The sequence below is a fragment of the Pantherophis guttatus genome, chromosome 5 (genome assembly GCF_059756535.1).
Source record: "Pantherophis guttatus breed Tessera chromosome 5, ASM5975653v1, whole genome shotgun sequence".
In the NCBI taxonomy this organism is placed as follows: Eukaryota; Metazoa; Chordata; class Lepidosauria; order Squamata; family Colubridae; genus Pantherophis; species Pantherophis guttatus.
This window is the reverse complement of record NC_142067.1, coordinates 107,813,992-107,832,712: the sequence shown is the minus strand read 5'-3', so window position 1 is coordinate 107,832,712 and position 18,721 is coordinate 107,813,992. Positions and strand designations below refer to the sequence as shown.

The window sequence follows — 18,721 nt, the reverse complement described above, 5'->3', positions numbered from 1 at the left end:
GACAAATGAGCTTATGTAGCCCCCGTGGTATCATAAAATGTATCTTCCGACATCAAGCTGCATTTTGTAAAAAGCCCAAAGCATCAAACTTGGCTTGTACCTGTACATCATGGCAAGAATCCAATATTTATCCCATTTTGTATTGCAAGGAAATGGAGTCCTTGGGCTTAGAGAGAACAGCTGCTTTAATTACAAGATCCTGCTACGTCAAGTTGAAGTTTTCAGTGTCTTGTGCAAAACTCTAGACTTATCCACCAAGGGTTCATTTCTATCAGGTTTCATGTGTATGATGGATAAATCTATGAATGAATTATTGAGCAAATTATCTGTTTCAGGTGTCATGACAAAAGGATCTTTTGTCTTTGCTGCATGAAAAAGTAGAACGTGCATTCTTAATTCATTCAGTTTGTCAACTCTCAGTTGTCTTTTTTTTTTTTTCTTATGTACCGATGACAGCAGATGGCTTTAGGGGAGAAAACTTTTAAGCTGCTTCTTATTCCTTAGCTGGAGCTTTCCTATATATCGGGAATTTTTGTATCGGGGGATAGGGTACAAAGTTATGGAACTTTGGGGCTACACACACAAAAAAGATTGATTATTGGCTTTTCTTAGTCTGCCTAAAACCAGGCTTCAAAAATTTTAGCAAGGGGTTCTCTGCCCAGCTGCTGGGTGGGTGTGGCCATGGTGGGCATCGCCTAGTTGGCCTCCTGCATCATGGTAGGGTGGCATTTTTACCCTTCCCGGGCTCCAGAGGTTTTACTTGAGCCTCCATGAGGGTGAAAATGGCCTCTCCAGCCTCCGGAGGACCTCTGGAGCTCCCTGAACCTCTGGTAGGCCCATTTTTCACTCTCCCCAAGCCTCTGCACATGCTCTGTACTTACCTGCACCCAAAACGGGCCGCGTGGGGACTCCAGGGAAGGGAGGGGCAGGGTGGATGGGCCCAGCCAGGAGTGGGATTTGGGGGTTTTCCAAACTGCACAGAATCTTAGCTAGAGGTTCTCCCGAACCCCTGCGAACCCCCAGCAGCCCACCCCTGCCTATCCCCATCCATGGTTCTTTTGATCAAAGAGGCTGTTTGTCAGAATCATTTGTCCTGAATAGCAATGGAGAAACACTCATTTGAACAGCTGCACTTATTGGATGGGAAAAGGAAATTTATTCTCATTTCTCTCAAGTGATGTTAACAAAGAATGGAGGGAATAATTGCGTAAGAAATTAACTCTCCTGATCAACCACACGATCACAACAGTGGTGATTCAGAAGAAAAGTGGAAAGTGAGACACAGCAGGGCAGGCAGTCCTGATGTCTGCTGAGTGTCCATGGATTTTCACAACTGCCATGGGCCATCCAACTTTAATGTACAACACACCTGTTACACACAGAGACTGAGAGTCCACACTGAAGACAGTCATCCCGCAACTATATTTTAAGAGTAGGCAACCAACTGAAAAACATGCCTTCAATGTAATTCAGATACACCTGCAATACATTTAGGATGAAACACCTGAAATATAGTTACAGCAATGCAAATTTTTGGAGCCAAGATTGCACTATGAGGACCTGTTAAAAATCTGCTTCATTCATTCATTCATTCAAGCATTCTGTGAATTCTGTACAGCAAATAAGAGACTAGCTTGTTTTCATTACTTTGCCCTGAGATAATTGCAAGATTAATCATAACGTGTGAAGTTCCACAGTTACTGATTATGTAATGACCGACTCATTTGTTCTTTAACAGATGCCATGCTTTTGGTAGCAGACAGACTAGAGGGACCATTCAACATTGAGTCAGTTATGGATCCCATTGATGTCAAAATTTCTGAAGCCATTATGAACATGCAAGAAAACAGTGTGCATGTGACTGGAAAGGTATCAATTTTTGCTATTAAATGTTTGGAATAGATAGCAAACTAGAAGGCTATATTGCATTCATGTTCCTTTTTCTTGACAATTGAAAACCGTCTATGTACATTTCTAGGACCACAATTACTTTCATAGAATCACAGAGTATAAAGTTGGTATTAGAATAGAATAGAATTCTTTATTGGCCAAGTGTGATCGGACACACAAGGAATTTGTCTTGGTGCATACGCTCTCAGTGCACATAAAAAGAAAAGATACGTTCGTCAAGAATCATAAGGTACAACACTTAATGATAGTCATAGGGTACAAATAAGCAATCAAATCATATTAGGAAACAGTCAATATAAATCATAAGGATACCAGCAACAAGGTTACAGTCATACAGTCATAGGTGGGAGGAGATGGGTGATAGGAACAATGACAAGATTAATAGTAGTGCAGACTTAGTAAATAGTTTGACAGTGTTGAGGGAATTATTTGTTCAGCAGCGTGATGGCGTTTGTTTTGTCATCACATATACAGTAGACCAACTAGCACCCTGGCCAAGGAATCCACTGCTAAATCATCCTCAACAGAAACTTTTCCAACTTTAGTCCAAATATCACAAAGGAGATTTTTCAAGGAAGTCTATTCCTCTGTTGAGCAATGCTTTACAATCACAGATTATGATTCAACTCCATGACACCCTGCAGGTGTGCTAGAAAAGTTTATTCATTTGTTCATTTGTGCCTTTGAGTCAGTTTTTGATTCTCAGTGACTGCTTAGATTAATCCCTACAGTGTGCTTGGCAATGCATTTTTGGAAGTGCCTTCTTTCTAGGCTGAGAGAGAGAGAGAAAGACACTACCCCAAGATCAATTTGGCTTTCCTGCCTAAGGCTAGACTAGAACTCACTGTCTCCTGGTTTGTAGCCTGGAGTCTTAACCACTACACTAAACTGGCTCTCTTTTTAGAAAAAAAAAGATGTCACAGTAAAGGTATAAATGGCCATAGAAGCCAGAGTCTCCAGGCATATAGAAAGGAGCCCAACTGGAGCTCTATGAAACATGTATTGTTTGCAGGGAAGTTTGTTTATTGATTTCCTGTGGAAAGCATCATTTTGTTGGCAAATCACCTTAATCCAGCTTCACCCTGCCTTAGCAATAAGATGAAGGCTCCACGTGAAAATATATCCTCTATAAGAGCTGTGGTGGCACAGTGGTTAGAATGCAGTATTGCAGGCTAATTCTGCTGACTGCCAGCAGTTCGAGCTTGATCGACTCAAGGTTGACTCAGCCTTCCATCCTTCCGAGGCCGGTAAAATGAGGACCCAGATTGTTGGGGGGTAATATGCCGACTGTGTGAACTGCTTAGAGGGGGCTATAAAGCACTATGAAGCTGTATATAAGTCTAAGTGCTATTGTTATTGCTACAAAAAAGAAAGCATGCTGTTTAGAAGTCATCTTTGGGCCTTCTGACCTAGGATTTTTATCCATAGGTTCCCACCTAGTACTTCTCTAAGCTTATTAATATTGGCTTCCATGAAAACTAGTATATATGGCTGTGCTTCGGTTTCATTTCTTATAGAATCTTGAATGGAGCTCAAGATGACCTGGTCACTTTGTCGCAAAGTTCCCACTGCTTCCCACCATTTCAGCCAACATTTTTTCCATCTGTATCATTTGATCTAGGAGCACAGATACCTTATCTCTTCATTTACTCACAAATTATTTTCTTGGCAAAACTTCTGACAAGCTCATGACAGGGTCACTCATATAAGCCAGTGTCACAGGCTTTTAATATCAAACATGATTTTAAAATGAGAGAAATTATTCACCTAGATCCATATATCTCCAGCCCTACCTGATCTCAGTATAGCCAACTGTAGTTTGTGACATCTTGGTAGAGTCTCTGATTTAACAATAAGTAGCAACAATTTTCTTAACTTCCTCCTAATTTCAAGGCCCCCAGACTCACCTAACTGTATCATAAATTATGGTGAAGTTTTATGATAAATCATAATCCTCATCCATTCATAATCAATCATATGTGATTCCTTCTTTCTATGGAATATTAATATTTCGTTGCAACACATCGGAGTTGGAAGATTTCTCCACTATTCTATCATTGCCCTTCTTTTGTATTCCATAGTTTCGTGACTCTCAGGACATATATTATGATTTTTCCTTTATTGATGTAAATGCCTTTTTTGACCAAAAAAGTAGGGATTATACCAATGGCAGCTTGTCTGGCTTTATCCTGAATACTTCTTAGTTCAGTTCTGTTCTATTTAGGAAGCAGAGCGTGTTCATTAAAAAGAAAAAGGCCTCAATCACTGAGTTTGTCAGAGAAATGTATTCCCATACAGTATTATAAAATGGGTTATTTAATAGGCAGTTGTTACTAAAAAGACTGCATTTCCATGGAAAATGGGGCAGTTGTGAAGTTCCAGAACAAATCTGCTGAACAATGAGACTAGCAACAGGTCATCGTCTTCGTTTAACAGCCCCATAATCCCTTGCAGGGTGGAGTCTGGGCAACTGAATCGAGCTGAGTGTTTACTAGCCGGATGCCATTCCTGTCGCCAATGCAGAGTTTTGTTCAGCAGATATATTCTCAGTGTGCCCAGAGAGAGAAATATGTGCCTCTACCTAGGATTGAACTCATAGCCTCCTGATTGTGAGAGCTCTACCTCTAGGCCACTGCACCACTCCTAGTGAGACTAGCAACAGGTGCATAGACTTAAAAAGAACAAAGCCAAAGAATTTCAGGAGATTGCAGCATGGTCTTTCAGACAGTCCATCTCAGATAATTGATGCTGAAAACAACAATTGGCAAACTGTAAAGTTATTGTTCAGCCTATCTGTCAATTGAAAACCAAACCAGAACCATTCAAACATGGCATTCATGAACCAAGGCCTATCTGATGCAGCAGATAGGAGCTTGCACTTCAGATTTAGATAATGCTAACTGAAATTTCTAAAATTACAGTATATTGGTTGCAGTGGTGAAATTCAATTTTTTTTTTTACTGCCGGTTCTGTAGACGTGGCTTAGTGGGCGTAGTGTGGTGTGGTGTGGCTTGGTGGGCATGCAGGGGAAGGATACTGCAAAATCCCCATTCCCTCCGCACTCCTGGGGGAAGGATATTGCAAAATCTCCATTCCCACCCCACTCCTGGGGGAAGGATACTCCAAAATCCCCATTCCCTCCCCACTCCTGGGGGAAGGATATTGCAAAATCTCCATTCCCACCTCACTCTGGGGCCAGCCAGAGGTGGCATTTGCCGGTTCTCTGAACTACTCAAAATTTCTGCTACCAGTTCTCCAGAACCTGGCAGAACCTGCTGGATTTCATCGGTTGATTGATGACCTTTAACAAATAAATCCACTGAAGTTTTGCATAGCAAGTAAAAAAAAAAATCTACTCGTTCAAATGTTTCAAGCTTTGTAACATAGGCTAGGTTTTCAGTATCCAGTCAGAAAATGAATTATTGAAATTCTCATTTCAGTGGTTCTTTTGTGTGTAACTGAATATTATTCTTGTAGGTTTTCCAAGGGTGTGGACAGCCTAAACCAGCTCCAGGCGTAAGATCGTCTCGATCCATTCCTGAAAACTTCAGTGCTCGCTTTCGACCTTATAACCCAGAAGAAAGACCAACAACTGCTGCTGGCACCAGCTTGGACAGGCTGGTAAGTAACCTTATGTGATCATGTATAAGTAGTCCTCCACTTACAACAGTTCACTTAGTGACCATTCAAAGTTACAGCGGCATTGAAAAAGCGATTTATGACCATTTTTCACACTTATGACCATTGCAGCATCCCCATCGACGTGATTTACATTCATATGCTTGACAACGGACTCACATTTATGACGGTTGCAGTGTCCCCGGGGGTCATGTGATCACCTTTTACAACTTTCTAACAAGCCAAGTCAATGGGGAAGCCAAATTCACTTAACAACCATGTGACTAATTTAACAACTGCGGTGATTCACTTAACAAATGAAGCAAAAAAAAAATATGTGAAGGGCACAAAATATCTAGTACTACACATATTAACTGCTGCCAGGATTGCCTATGCTCAATGTTAGAAACAGCCATATACACCTGCAGAGAAATTGGTCATACAAAAGATCATGAATTGCGCAGAAATGGACAAATTAACGCTGAGTTTAAAAGATAAAGAGACATCAATATTTTACAATGTGTGGGATCAGTGGTATAATTGGATAGAACGGAGATAGATTGAAGATAGATAGTTATTAAGTACAAGTAATTGATAAAATAAGAATGTAAATACGCACAATTTAATTTCTGTAAATAATGCACAAATTATTGTCACAAGAAAAACACCACAATTAGCTGCTGTTGAGTGAAATAATTTTTTATGTTTTTAATGTAATAAAAGTTTAATAAAAAAAAACAAATGTAGCAAGAAAGGTCATAAAATGGGCAAGACTCGCTTAACAAGTTTCTAACTCAGCAACATAAATGTTGGGCTCAATCGTGGTCATAAGTCGAAGACTACCTGGTTTAACCTCTTTCTGGTTAAAATTGAAAAGGTTGAAATTATTTTGAAAGTTGATCCTCCCACCGATTTTGGGAAGCTGCCAAAGGAAAGACACGACACTATAAGGACAATTGTTTTCCTCTCAAAAATGGAGCCGTAGATTGAGACAATATGTTGGGACAAGAAAAGAAACAAAATGTAAGTCACAATTATATTTTTCTGCAAAACAACGTAAGAGCCTTTCACATGGCCCTTTAAGCATTTTCCATGGGAAAAGAAGCTTTTCTCTTCTGTTCCTTGATAATTACTGGCTCCTGATGAAGAGCCCAGAATAAAAGGCCCAATTTCTTCGATAGGTTGCAAAATCAACTTCAGCTATTTAAATTTGCAATTCTTCCGAATGTAGAGATTTCCCTGAATGCATGCATCTTTTAAGACAGATTCCGTAAGAAACTCTGTGTCACGTTCCAAGTATCCAGCACCAAGAAACCACAAGCAACACAGTTTTGTTTGAAGCGTTTTATCCTGGAAAGTGTGAAAACCCAGCACTGAGTGACATACAAAGTCAGTTCTAACTGCGGCCTCTCTACCGTGCCTTAAATTCCCTTGAACGTGCCTATCCCATCCCCTCAGCTTCCGGATGCCACGAACAGCCTGGAATTTTCGGCCGTGTCTAGGCCAACATTCAGCTGCTGGCCCACTCTCCGTGCTGCAGCTGATCAGCGCTTTGTTTCCCAGCTGATTAGCTCCGATGCTCAGCTGCTTATCAACATGCAGAGCAGCATTGTAGCCTCCACCTGGTGCCGCCCCGTGCCCAGCTGCTAGTTGGCTGATCCATTCGCCGCCTCCCAGCTGATCAGCGCAGCGATTGCGTCAGTCTCAGTCAAACCGCCTCTCCTCCCTGAATGGCAACCCGAGATAGCTTGCCGAAGCTTGCCATTTCAGGGCTTGACACTCTTTTCAGCTCTATTTCTCTTATATGAATCTGTTTAATATATTCATGCAAACTCTTCATGCAAATTTTTGATGTCGGTGCTCAGTTTTTCTTCTTTACACCAATGTATCTTTTGCATGCAATTTTCAGACACTTCAATTTTCAGTATTCTTTTTTTGCAATCATTCATAAATGGGCAGGAGAGTTGTGAGGAGCTCCGACTTGCTTCATAGCCGTTGGGTAGGCCAGGCTGTCCCTTGGAGCAGCTGGCTCCAAATCCCTTCCACAAAGTCCATGTCAGGTTTCTTCTTCATCCCTCTTTTGGCCTTTGTATGAATTGAGGATCAATCAGAGATCAAAAGGCCAGATGGGGCAGGTGGCAGATTTAAAGCAGTGTAGTTGCAAAATATGCATTTGCAATACATAATATGTTACTCTTAAGAGAAAACATGAGAAGAGCAATTTGACAGGGTTTTTTTTTCCTTTTGGGCGAAAATTGCACATACCGACTACTGAAATAAGTAATCCCCTGCTTGTCACATTAAAGTGCAATCATTCCAATTCCCAATTAACTTTACAATAGATTCCTTTTTAGTGCTCTGCTCATCATTAAATAAGCACTTATTGTTGTTAAGTGTCCATATGCATAATGCATCTTTCTCTGATAAAGTTTAATTAAGGAATTCACATTTCATACAAGTTAAGACAAGAAACCTTGTTTTATAACTACATTAAACATAGACAATGGTGTTTGACAATCAGTCTTCAAACTATGATTTATTCCTCTTTTTTTACCTCTTAGAAAAAATTTCCACCACTACAACCATCTTTTTTTTTTTTTTTTGCAGGCTTTTTAAGACCTTTTTTAAAATAGTAATTTAAGTAGTAACTGTGAGAGGGATCTTGGAGTCCTAGTGGACAACCATTTAAATATGAGCCAGCAGTGTGCTGCAGCTGCAAAAAAAGCCAACACAGTTCTGGGCTGCATAAACAGAGGGATAGAATCAAGATCACATGAAGTGTTAATACCACTTTATAATGCCTTGGTAAAGCCACACTTGGAATACTGCATCCAGTTTTGGTTGCCAGAATGTAAAAAAGGTGTTGAGACTCTAGAATGAGTGCAGAGAAGAGCAACAAAGATTATTAGGGGGACTGGAGGCTAAAACATATAAAGAATGGTTGCTGGAATTGGGTATGTCTAGTTTAATGAAAAGAAAGACTGGGGAGACATGATAGCAGTTTTCCAATATCTTCAGGGGCTGCCAAAAAGAAGAGGGAGTCAAACTATTCTCCAAAGTACCTGAGGGTAGGACAAGAAGCAATGGGTGGAAACTAATCAAGGAGAGAAGCAACTTAGAACTAAAGAGAAATTTCCTAACAGTTAGAACAATTAATCAGTGGAACAACTTGCCTCCAGAAGTTGCTCCAACACTGGAAGTTTTTAAGAAGAGATTGAACAACCATTTGTCTGAAATGGTATAGGGGGATGGACTTGAAGACCTCTAAGATCCCTTTCAATTCTGTTATTCTATTCTATCCTCTAGATGCTCAATAAAGTCTTGCAGAAGGGCATTTTAAGTGCATGTGATAGGTAGCATTGCTTTCATACTTATGCAGAGAGAGTATTGCCTTCTTGGAACTACTGTACAGAATCACAGAATCAGAAGATATCTCAGGTCATCTTGTCCAATCCATGCTCAATAAAGAATTTCATACAATATTTTGAACAGGTGGCTATGCAGTCTTTCTTTGAAGAGCTGGAACAAAAACATGAAACAGCTTATTCCTTCTTTCACCCATTGGTAGCAATTACCATTAGAAAATTTATCCTAATATTTATCCTAAATCTGTTTCAACCCACTGGTCCTGCCCTTTCTCTTCAAAATGATGGCGAATGACTCCAGAAAACCTGATTTTAGCAGCATTAAAAAAAATTTTTTAAAAGGCCCTTCAGGGAAAAGCAGAAATAACCCCCGAAACCACAAAATATGTCTTTACCAATATAAAAATAAATTCCTAATATGCCGTCTGACCTTGCTAGACTCAAAATGAAGCTATGAAATAGAATTTGAACCTTTCATGTCTCTACTAGGGACATTTGCAAGAGTACTGGTAAATTGTTCTGAAGCAAGGAGAGATTTTTTTAAAATGCATTTTACAAAATTGAAAAAGGCCAACTCAAATAGCAATAGCAATAGCATTTAAACTTATATACTGCTTTACAGTGTTTTACAGCCCTCTCTAAGCAGTTTACAGGGTCAGCATATTGTCGCCAACAATTTGGGTCCTCATTTTACGCACCTCGGAAGGAAGGAAGGATGAGTCAACTTGAGCCTGGTGAGATTCGAACTGCCAAATTGCAGGCAGCCAGCAGTCAGCAGAAGTAGCATGCAGTACTACACTCTAACCACTGCGCCACCAAGGACTAACTTCAGTACATTCTTTGGATATTTCAGCCAACAAGAATGAGCTGAACTATTATAAATTTTTATGGTGGGCCAACATTATGAAATGCGGTAATTGTGCAGAACTGGGCTATAAGCATTTTATATTGAGGAGGGGCCTGAGAGAGAGGGGAAGAAACATTTTAGAACAACAGCAGTGTGTGGGAGCAGCCAAAAAAGCTAATTCAATCCTTGGTTGTATAAACAGAGGCATCGTCAAAATCATATATTAGTATTGCTTTACAGAGCCATGCTAAGATCACACCTGGAATACTACATCCAGTTTTGCTCACCATTCTACAAAAAGATGTCAAGCCTTCAGGAAAAAGTGCAAAGAAGAGCAACTAAAATGATTAAAGGCCTGGAGACTAAAACATATGAAGAGCGGTTGCAGGATTTGGGTTTGGCAAGTCTAGAGAAAAGGAAGACTAGGGGTGACATGGTAGCAGTATTTCAGTATTTGAGAGGCTGCTACAAAGAGGAGGGGGGTCAACTTATTTTTCCAAAGCACCAGAAGGCAAGACAAGAAACAATGGAGGGAAACTAATCAAGGAGAGAAGCAACTTGAAATTAAGTAGAAACTTCAAACAGTGAGAACAATTACCCAGTGGAACAGTTTGCCTTCAGAAATTGTAGATGCTTCATCACTGGAGATTTTTAAGAAGAAACTGGACAGTCACTTGTCTGAAATGGTATAGGGCAGTGATGGCGAACCTTTTCCGGACCGAGTGTCCAAAGCACATGAGAATTCCCCAAATGCAATGCTCGCGTGACCCCCATGCATGCGCCCCACCTCGCCACATATGCAGGCGTGGCCCCGCACATGTGCATGTGCCCCCCGCACATGCCCCGCCCCCCTGTGCACATGCCCCCTGCATGCCCCCCGCCTCCGCACATGTGCAGCAGAGAGCTAAAGACCATTTGGACGGCGGGAGGTGCATGTGCATGCGCAGCAGAGCTGAACTAGGGCAACGGCTCACGTGCCATTAGAGAGTGCACTGCATGCCATAAGTTCACCATCACGGGTATAGGATCTCCTGCTTGAGCAGGGCGTTGGGCCAGAAGACCTCCAAGATCCCTTCCAGCTCTATTCTGATTGAACTCAGGATCTGCAGTAGTTGTACAGGCTCATCCTTGGATCTTCAGCCCTCAGCAAATCTCACTGCAAGAAGACCATCTATTCTGTGCAATGCCGTTAAATTTTAGGAAGGCATTTATCTCTCTCTGACTCTACCAGATTCATTTTTGCATTTCTGCAGAAACAGCAGACAAATGAACAGTCTTCCCAATTAGCTGCATTTTTCCATTTTTCTTTGGGATAGACTACAAGGGGCAAGCTAAAGCTTGCTGTTCATGTTTACTTATGAATGTATTGATCATTTTCCTGTGCAAATAAAACATCTTCAAAGAGACAAGTAGAGACATAATAAATCAATTGAAACCTGTAATAAAAATGCACCAATAAAGAAATCAATACACACAGAGATAAAAAAAAAAGTGCACAGTAAAAATAATACTTATGCAATCCTACTTCATAAATCAGCATCTTTAGCATTTTTCAGCCTGGTACTATTTCATGTTGGCTTGGTATGTCTTGGGAGCTTTAAACCAAGTCTTTCTGGAGGACACCCGGTTGGGGAAACTGCTATCAATCATGAATGTTTGAGATCGAACTAAAAATGGTTTTTAAAAAAATTATTCAGCTGACCACCTCAGACAGAGATTTTCAGATGGTTGAGGTCAGGTAAGGAAAAAAAATACCATTCACCTGGTAGATGACCTTCACTTCTGAGAAGACAATTAGGTTTGCTTGTGACAAAGATAAAGCAGAAATAAAATGTGTTTATTTCAGCAATTGGAGAGACAGAAAGGGAATGTTTTCCCTACTCTTTCCAGATTTTAAAATGCTTTAAGATCTTAAATTGGTTGTTAGATAAATGATAAATAAAGCAGAGGTGGGTTTCAGCAGGTTCTGACCAGTTCTGGAGAATAACTAGCGGAAATTTTGAGTGGTTTGGAGAACCCGTAAATACCACCTCTGACTGGCCCCACCACCATCTATTCTCTAGCTGCCGAGTCCCAGCTGATCGGGAGGAAATGGGGATTTTGCAGTAACCTTCCCCTGGAGTGGGGTGGGAATGGAGATTTTACAGCATCCTTCCCCTGGAGTGGGGAGGGAATGGAGATTTTACAGTATCCTTCCCCTGCCACACCCACCAAGCCACGCCCACCAAGCTATACCATACCCACCAAGCCACGTCCACAGAACCGGTAGTAAAAAATTTGAATTCCACCACTGAAATAAAGGCAATAGTTGTAAAGTTGGCTGTTTAAAAGGCCCCTTGCCTTTGTCACTTGTTAAGCTTCACATTCCCTACGAGATACTATGCACCGGAGACAAATTCCTTGTGCGTCTAATCACACTTGGCCAATAACGAATTCTATTCTATTCTAATCAACCTTCCAGCCAGATTAGAAATCTTGGTATTTGAAACCCCACTCTCTTAAAACAAAATAGGATTTCAGTCTGATAGGAAGCAATCTATCAGGAATGTTAGGTCCAACAATGAGCAATAAGGTAGATAAGGGCAGGAAAGGCAGCTAATTTGTTACGGTGGTTAGGATATCAACCTTATTCTACCAGGCTTGAAATTTTGGGCTTAGACAACTTAGAACTACGCCGCCTTTGGTCTGACCTAAGCGTAGTACATAAAATTATCTGCTACAATGTCCTACCTGTCAATGACTACTTCAGCTTCAACCACAACAATACATGAGCACACAATAGATACAAACTTAAGGTAAACCGCTCCAAACTCGATTGCAGAAAATACGACTTCAGCAACAGAGTGGTCAATGCCTGGAATGCACTACCTGACTCTGTGGATATTTCCCCAAACCCCCATAACTTTAACCTTAGACTGTCTACTGTTGACCTCACCCCATTCCTAAGAGGTCTGTAAGGGGCACCCATAAGCGCACCAATGTGCCTACCGTCCAGTGGTGGGATTCAAGTAATTTAACAACTGGTTCTCTGCCCTAATGATTTCTCCCAACAACCAGTTTGCCAAACTGCTCAGAAAGTTAACAACCGGTTCTCCCAAAGTGGTGCAAACTGGCTGAATCCCACCAGTGCTACCGTCCCTGTCCTACTGCTGTCCCCATTTATTCGTATTCATTTCCTGTATTCATAATCATGTTTATGCTTATATCTGTTATCTTATACATGTTCGACAAACTAAATAAATAAAATAAAAATATAGAAGCTGAGAGACCCCGAGTTCCAGTCCCACCATAGGCACAAAGCCAGATGGGTGACCTTGGGCCCTAGGAAGGAGGAAAGGGCTGCCACTTTTGAAAGTAAACTGCTGGGATTAATCAAGGATGAGTCAAGACTGCCTCAAAGGTACATACACACACATACACATACAAAGCAGGGGTGGGTTCTACTTACCTTTACTACCGGTTCGTATCACGCCCATGCGTGTGCGCTAGCTTCACTCGTGCATGCAAGCACTCTTCTGCACATGCATAGAAGCTTCTGTGCATGCGCAAATCACCTATGATGACATCCAGGTCAGTGGGCGGAGCCTCCTGCCGGTTCTACTACCGGTTCTATCGAACCGGTCCCAACCGGGGGCAACCCATCACTGATACAAAGGCAAGAAAACTGAAGATGTTTTTTTTTCTCCCTGCATAGATAAACAGATAGGACATCAGGATTACTTTTTTTTTTCTTTCTTCCTATCACTCTGAATCTTTCCAGGTTATGCCTTTGAATGCCTTGCTTTGTACTTAGAATCATAGGGCTGGAAGGAGCCTTGGAGGTCTTGCTCATGGAGTAACCTTGTAAGGTTTGGACATAAGAAAATGCACATGGAGAAGTGATGAAGGACATAGTTGTTGTCCCCACCCTTTCATCTAGTTAAATAGATGGATGCATGAAACTTTCTTTACCACTACTCTCCATTATGATATTGCATAGTTCCCCTAGAGCAGGGGGGTCAAACTGGCGGCCTGCGGGCCAGATCCGTCATGCACAGGCCACGCCCACCCTAGATCTGCAAAGGGGGAAAACATCATGATACATCGTGTGACGGCAACGTGACACTGTGAGTTTGACACCAGTGCCCAAGAGACCCTGAATAACCCTGGGGCCTACACAAAGAGATAGGATCCTAGCCCTCACATGCACCCATTACTTCAATACATGATCACCTACAGAAGACCTGAGCAGAACAGACAGATGGATAACATGGTATTTAATGTATGTATAATAATTCAAGTTCACTCACTTGTGTCTTTCTCATTTTAGTTAGTAAGAATATGGAGAATTACTGCCAGTCAGTATAGACCAGGGCTGTCAAATTCGCGGCCCATAGGCCAGATGCGTCACGCGCTGGCCACGCCCACGCCTGGTTTAGTGAAGGGGGGGAGTCCCGATACATCACATGATGCTACCGTGATGACACGAGTTTGAAACCCCTGGTATAGACCAATGTTTTTATATGGTCCACTTGAAGAGTTGACATTTGTCTGAGGCAAAGTATCAATCTGAGTTTGAAGATAGTTTAAAGATTGCTTTGCTAGAACAGATTGAGATATATCTAGCCTTAATTTGCAATATCCATCTAGAATACACTGTTTCTCCTTTCTTGTTGTTATCCAAAGCATATTGCAATAGAGAGGAATTTTATTTCTGCATATGAATGTTTCATTTGGCTGGCTAAGCCAGACCTCAGTCATATGATTCCAATAAAGCACTTCCTGTGGGGTTTTAAGAGTTTAAAAAGACATGAATCTCAGCTTTCAAATTCAAATTCTTATTTGAAGCCTTCATTCCCAGCACTTTGACAACATAAATAGGCTAGATCTAGACCACAAATAATTTTATGAGTCTCACAGTCGACTTGGTATCAGGTATAAGTGTGATCTAAGAAACACAAGATATAGTTATCTTAGTGGAGTTGAGTAGCAAAAGGTATGGTCAATACATAGATGGGAGTTTTTGTGAAAATGCCATATATATCATCTTCTGTTCCATAATGGATATAAATGAAATAGGCAATATAGAACTTAAATATGATAAAAACAATTATGCATTTAATCAGCAGTATTTTGCTCTTCAATAACAATATAGCCTAATATAAACAGGTTTCAACCATAATATTTTTATTATTTACTCATTGTTCTGCCCCAGCTACGGACCCCAAAGAATGCAGCACACACAAAGTCTGTTCAAACCTTAGTTTGCTAAATAAACCAGTTTTTTACAACAACAGCTGTTAATTAACTGCATTAACAGCCGCCAAGAATTCAAAGAATAATACTGAAAGCTTACTATGGTTGGCAGAATACCCAGAAGCAATTTGCAGGAAGCTGATAAGATAAGCAAGACAAAACACGAAGGTATGTGAATGAAGTTGTTCCCTGCAAATTGCTTCAGTCGGCGTTCCTCCTTAAATAGGCTAAGGGAGTGGCCAATTAGCCCCAAGCCTTACTCTCGAGGAGACCTCCTCCTGAGGAGCCACTCCTGCCTTTTGGCAGCTCTGTGCGTCCGTGCATCGAGAAGTGGTTCCTCCTCTTCATCCTCTTCACTTAAGGGAGCTTCTGGAGGTTCTGAAGGCCCTGGCTGAATCCCCGCCTCTGGCACCACATCTTCTCCAGCCTCCTCATTGTCCGACTCGAGCGCCAGCTGCACAGGCTGCTGGCGCAGCACCACACCAGCCTCCTCACTGTCTGAATCAGCTACTAGCTGCACAGGCCGCGTATGGGCCACAACACTCATTTTTGAGGAGGGGTATGAGTTTATACTGAAGAAAATGACAAAAACTATTAGCCAAGACAAAATAGCGGTAACAAAATGCCTTTTTTAAAAAAATTATCTTTGACCTTTATCATATACTGCCAATTTTTTGGATTTTATTGATTCATCCTAATACAGGTAATCTTTGATTTATGACCACAGCTGACCCCAAAATTTCTGTTGCTAAGCGAGACATTTTGCCCCATTTTGCAAACTTTCTTGCCAAGGTTGTTAAGCAAATCACTGCAGTTGTTAAGTTAGTAACACAGTCGTTAAGTGAATCTGGCCTTCCCATTGACTTTGCTTGTTAGAAGGTCGCAAAAGGGGATTGCATGACCCAGCAGGACACAGGAGCCATCATAAATATAAGTCCGTTGACAAGTCTCTGAATTTTGATCCCATGACCTTGGGGATGTTGCAATGGTCATAACTATGAAGAACGGTCATAAGTCACTTTATTCAGTGCTGTTGAAACTTTGAACTGTCATTAAACGAACTGTTGTAAGGCAAGGACTACTTGTACATTCCAATACAAAGTTGCATGGAGTGTTTAAAATCAACTGAGAAATATATTTACCATCAAAACATCAGAATATAATCTGAAACGGGTCCCCAACCTCCGGTCAATGGACCCACACTGGGCCACGACATATCAGAAACCGGACCGTAGAAACAAGTGAAGCCCCATCTGCGGAATGCACGCACCACGTCAAACCATGCCCCACCATCCAGTCCACGGAAGAACCTTTCTCCATGGAACCAGTCCCTGGTGCCAAGAAGGGTTGGGGGCCATTGATCTAAGAGACTCTCAAGTTATATGTGATATATAGAGCCATGGTGGCACAGTAGTTAAAATGCAGTACTGCAGGCTACGTCTGCTGACCGCATGGAGATTGTGGGCGAGCACATGTGTGCGCATCCCAACTTGCATGAATAGCAGGCAAGCACACGCATGTTCCATTTGCAGTGAGCCGTGGTGGCACAAGGGTTAGAATGCAATTCTGCTGTCTGCCAACTGCCAACAGTTCAGCAATTCGATTCTCACCAGGCTCAAAGGTTGACTCAGCCTTCCATCCTTCCGAGGTGGGTAAAATGAGGACCCAGATTGTTGGGGGCAATAGGTTGACTCTGTAAACCGCTTAGAGAGGGCTGTAAAACACTGCAAAGCGGTATATAAGTTTAAGTGCTACCCTGTTTCCTCCAAAATAAGACATCCCCTGATAATAAGCCCAATTGGGCTTTTGAGCGCATGGCAATAAGGCCAAGCGCTTATTTCAGGGTTCAAAAAAATATAAGACAGGGTCTTATTTTCAGGGAAACACGGTATTGCTATATGAAATTAGTATGGGAAGCAAAATATTCAGAGAAAAATTTGGTCTTTTTTTTTTTAATGCCTATTTATGGTTGATGGGTCTTAGAAAAATCCAGTAGGATCAGACTTATTGAACCAAGTAGGAGCAATGAATGGCAAAGGTATCATTAGTAATGCTTGCAGTTATAATATGATAAACAAGCTTTGCATTCAATAGTTCTTGAAAATTAAGTGGAGAAAAAAGGAAAACATGAACTTAAAATGCTTTTATAGAGTTTAGCGTGATACAGAAGGCTGATTGCATACATGTATATTGTCTGTCACAGCATGCATAATTAAACTTCATCCACAATACAGGTAATCCTCGACTTATGGCCACAACTGAGCCCCAAATTTCTGTTCCTAAGTGAGACATTTATTAAGTGAATTTTGTCCTGTTTTATGACCTTTCTTGCCACGATGGTTAAAGTGAGTCACTGCAGTTGTCAAGTTAGTAACATGGTCGTTAAACGAATCTGGCTTCCCCACTGACTTGGCTTGTCAGAAGGTCACAAAAGGGGAATCACGTGATTCCGGGACACTGCAACAGTCATAAATATGAATCCGTTGCAAAACATCTGAATGTTGATCCCATGGGGATGCTGCAACGGTCATAAATGTGAAAAATGGTCATAAGTCACTTTTTTCAGTGCTATTGTAACCTTGCACTAAATGAACTGTTATAAGTCAAGGACTACCTGTAGTTTTCTGATACTGATACATTATCCTTTTTGCGGCTCTCTGCTTCCTGTAACCTAACACTTTGTCCTGATTTTTCCCTCTTTTTTCTTTTCTCTCCTGCTTCCTAGAGGACTATCTGGAGGACAATGCAACATGGTGTAAGCTCTGGTATTCTTATTCTTGATTTTCATACCCATTAACATATTGCTGATTTTGCTGACAAATGACAACTAATGTTATTCACATAGCAATCTTTTTTTCCTCCTCCTTGCAAAATAATCTGATTTATAGATTGCTTTTGCAAACTAATACTTAGGTTGAGCCCTTCACATTCTTATTACTCTCTTTTTTTAGATATGCTGAGAGTTGGTTATATAATTGTTATGGTTCGTTGCGCAGTCAGCCAGATGTTTAGATTGGATCTGGCATTTTTATCCAACTATCAAGTCTCAATGGTCTGAGTTCCGGACCTAAACCAGCATTAAGATGCCACGCGTTTTGGGCCTTACTGGATTTAATGAGCTGGACTCTGGCACACAATGAGTTCCAAAACCAAAACAAGATGTAAAGTCAGAGCTGGGAGCTTCTGCCTCCCAGCAAGTTTCAACCAGGCAAGCCACGCACCTCTGCTGCTGCAATCCTCCCTCATCTCTCTCAGCTGTTCATTGGCAGGGCCGATTAGATACCCTTCAGCTGATCTGCTGCCCTGACGAACAGCTGATCGTCGGCTCGCTCCCCACCGATCAGATGCTCATCACCCCTGCCTAGAATCCCGGCAGGCTGCTGGTCTCGCAGTGCCCTGCCTCCCTGCTGAACAGCTGATCGTCGGCTCACTCCCCACCAAACAGCTGCTCCTCGGCTCACTCCTCGGAATAGATGCTCACCGCTGCAGCCTCCAGACTCCCACCACTCATCACCAGTGCAGGGGCTCCTTCCCCCTCCAGGTATGGCAAACTCCGGCCTTGGGGTTTGACAGGCGACTCCCCTTTACCAGGGCTGCACCCCAAACCCAGAGTTTGCCATCAAGTCCTTCCCTAGGACCTGGGATAGGGAGTTGTTGTTGTTTGAAAGGCATTGTCGCAGAAAACCATATATGTTTGTGATGATTATATAAGCAACAGGTGCCCATTCTTTAGCTAGTGTTGGCT

General features: G+C 41.7%; 1 protein-coding gene across 4 annotated transcripts in view; it reads left to right on the top strand.

Annotated features, from left to right (window-relative positions):
- GPC6 (glypican 6) overlaps window positions 1-18,721 on the top strand; it is a 939,262-nt gene that overhangs the window by 866,112 nt on the left and 54,429 nt on the right. For 2 of the 4 annotated variants that reach the window (XM_034417402.3, XM_034417392.3), the window contains exons 5-7: window positions 1,739-1,869; window positions 5,389-5,532; window positions 17,702-17,731. In XM_034417402.3, the coding sequence (XP_034273293.2) occupies window positions 1,739-1,869; window positions 5,389-5,532; window positions 17,702-17,731 (305 nt within the window). The remainder of the gene's footprint in view (window positions 1-1,738; window positions 1,870-5,388; window positions 5,533-17,701; window positions 17,732-18,721) is intronic. The other 2 variants (XM_087895494.1, XM_087895493.1) reach the window with 1 other exon arrangement.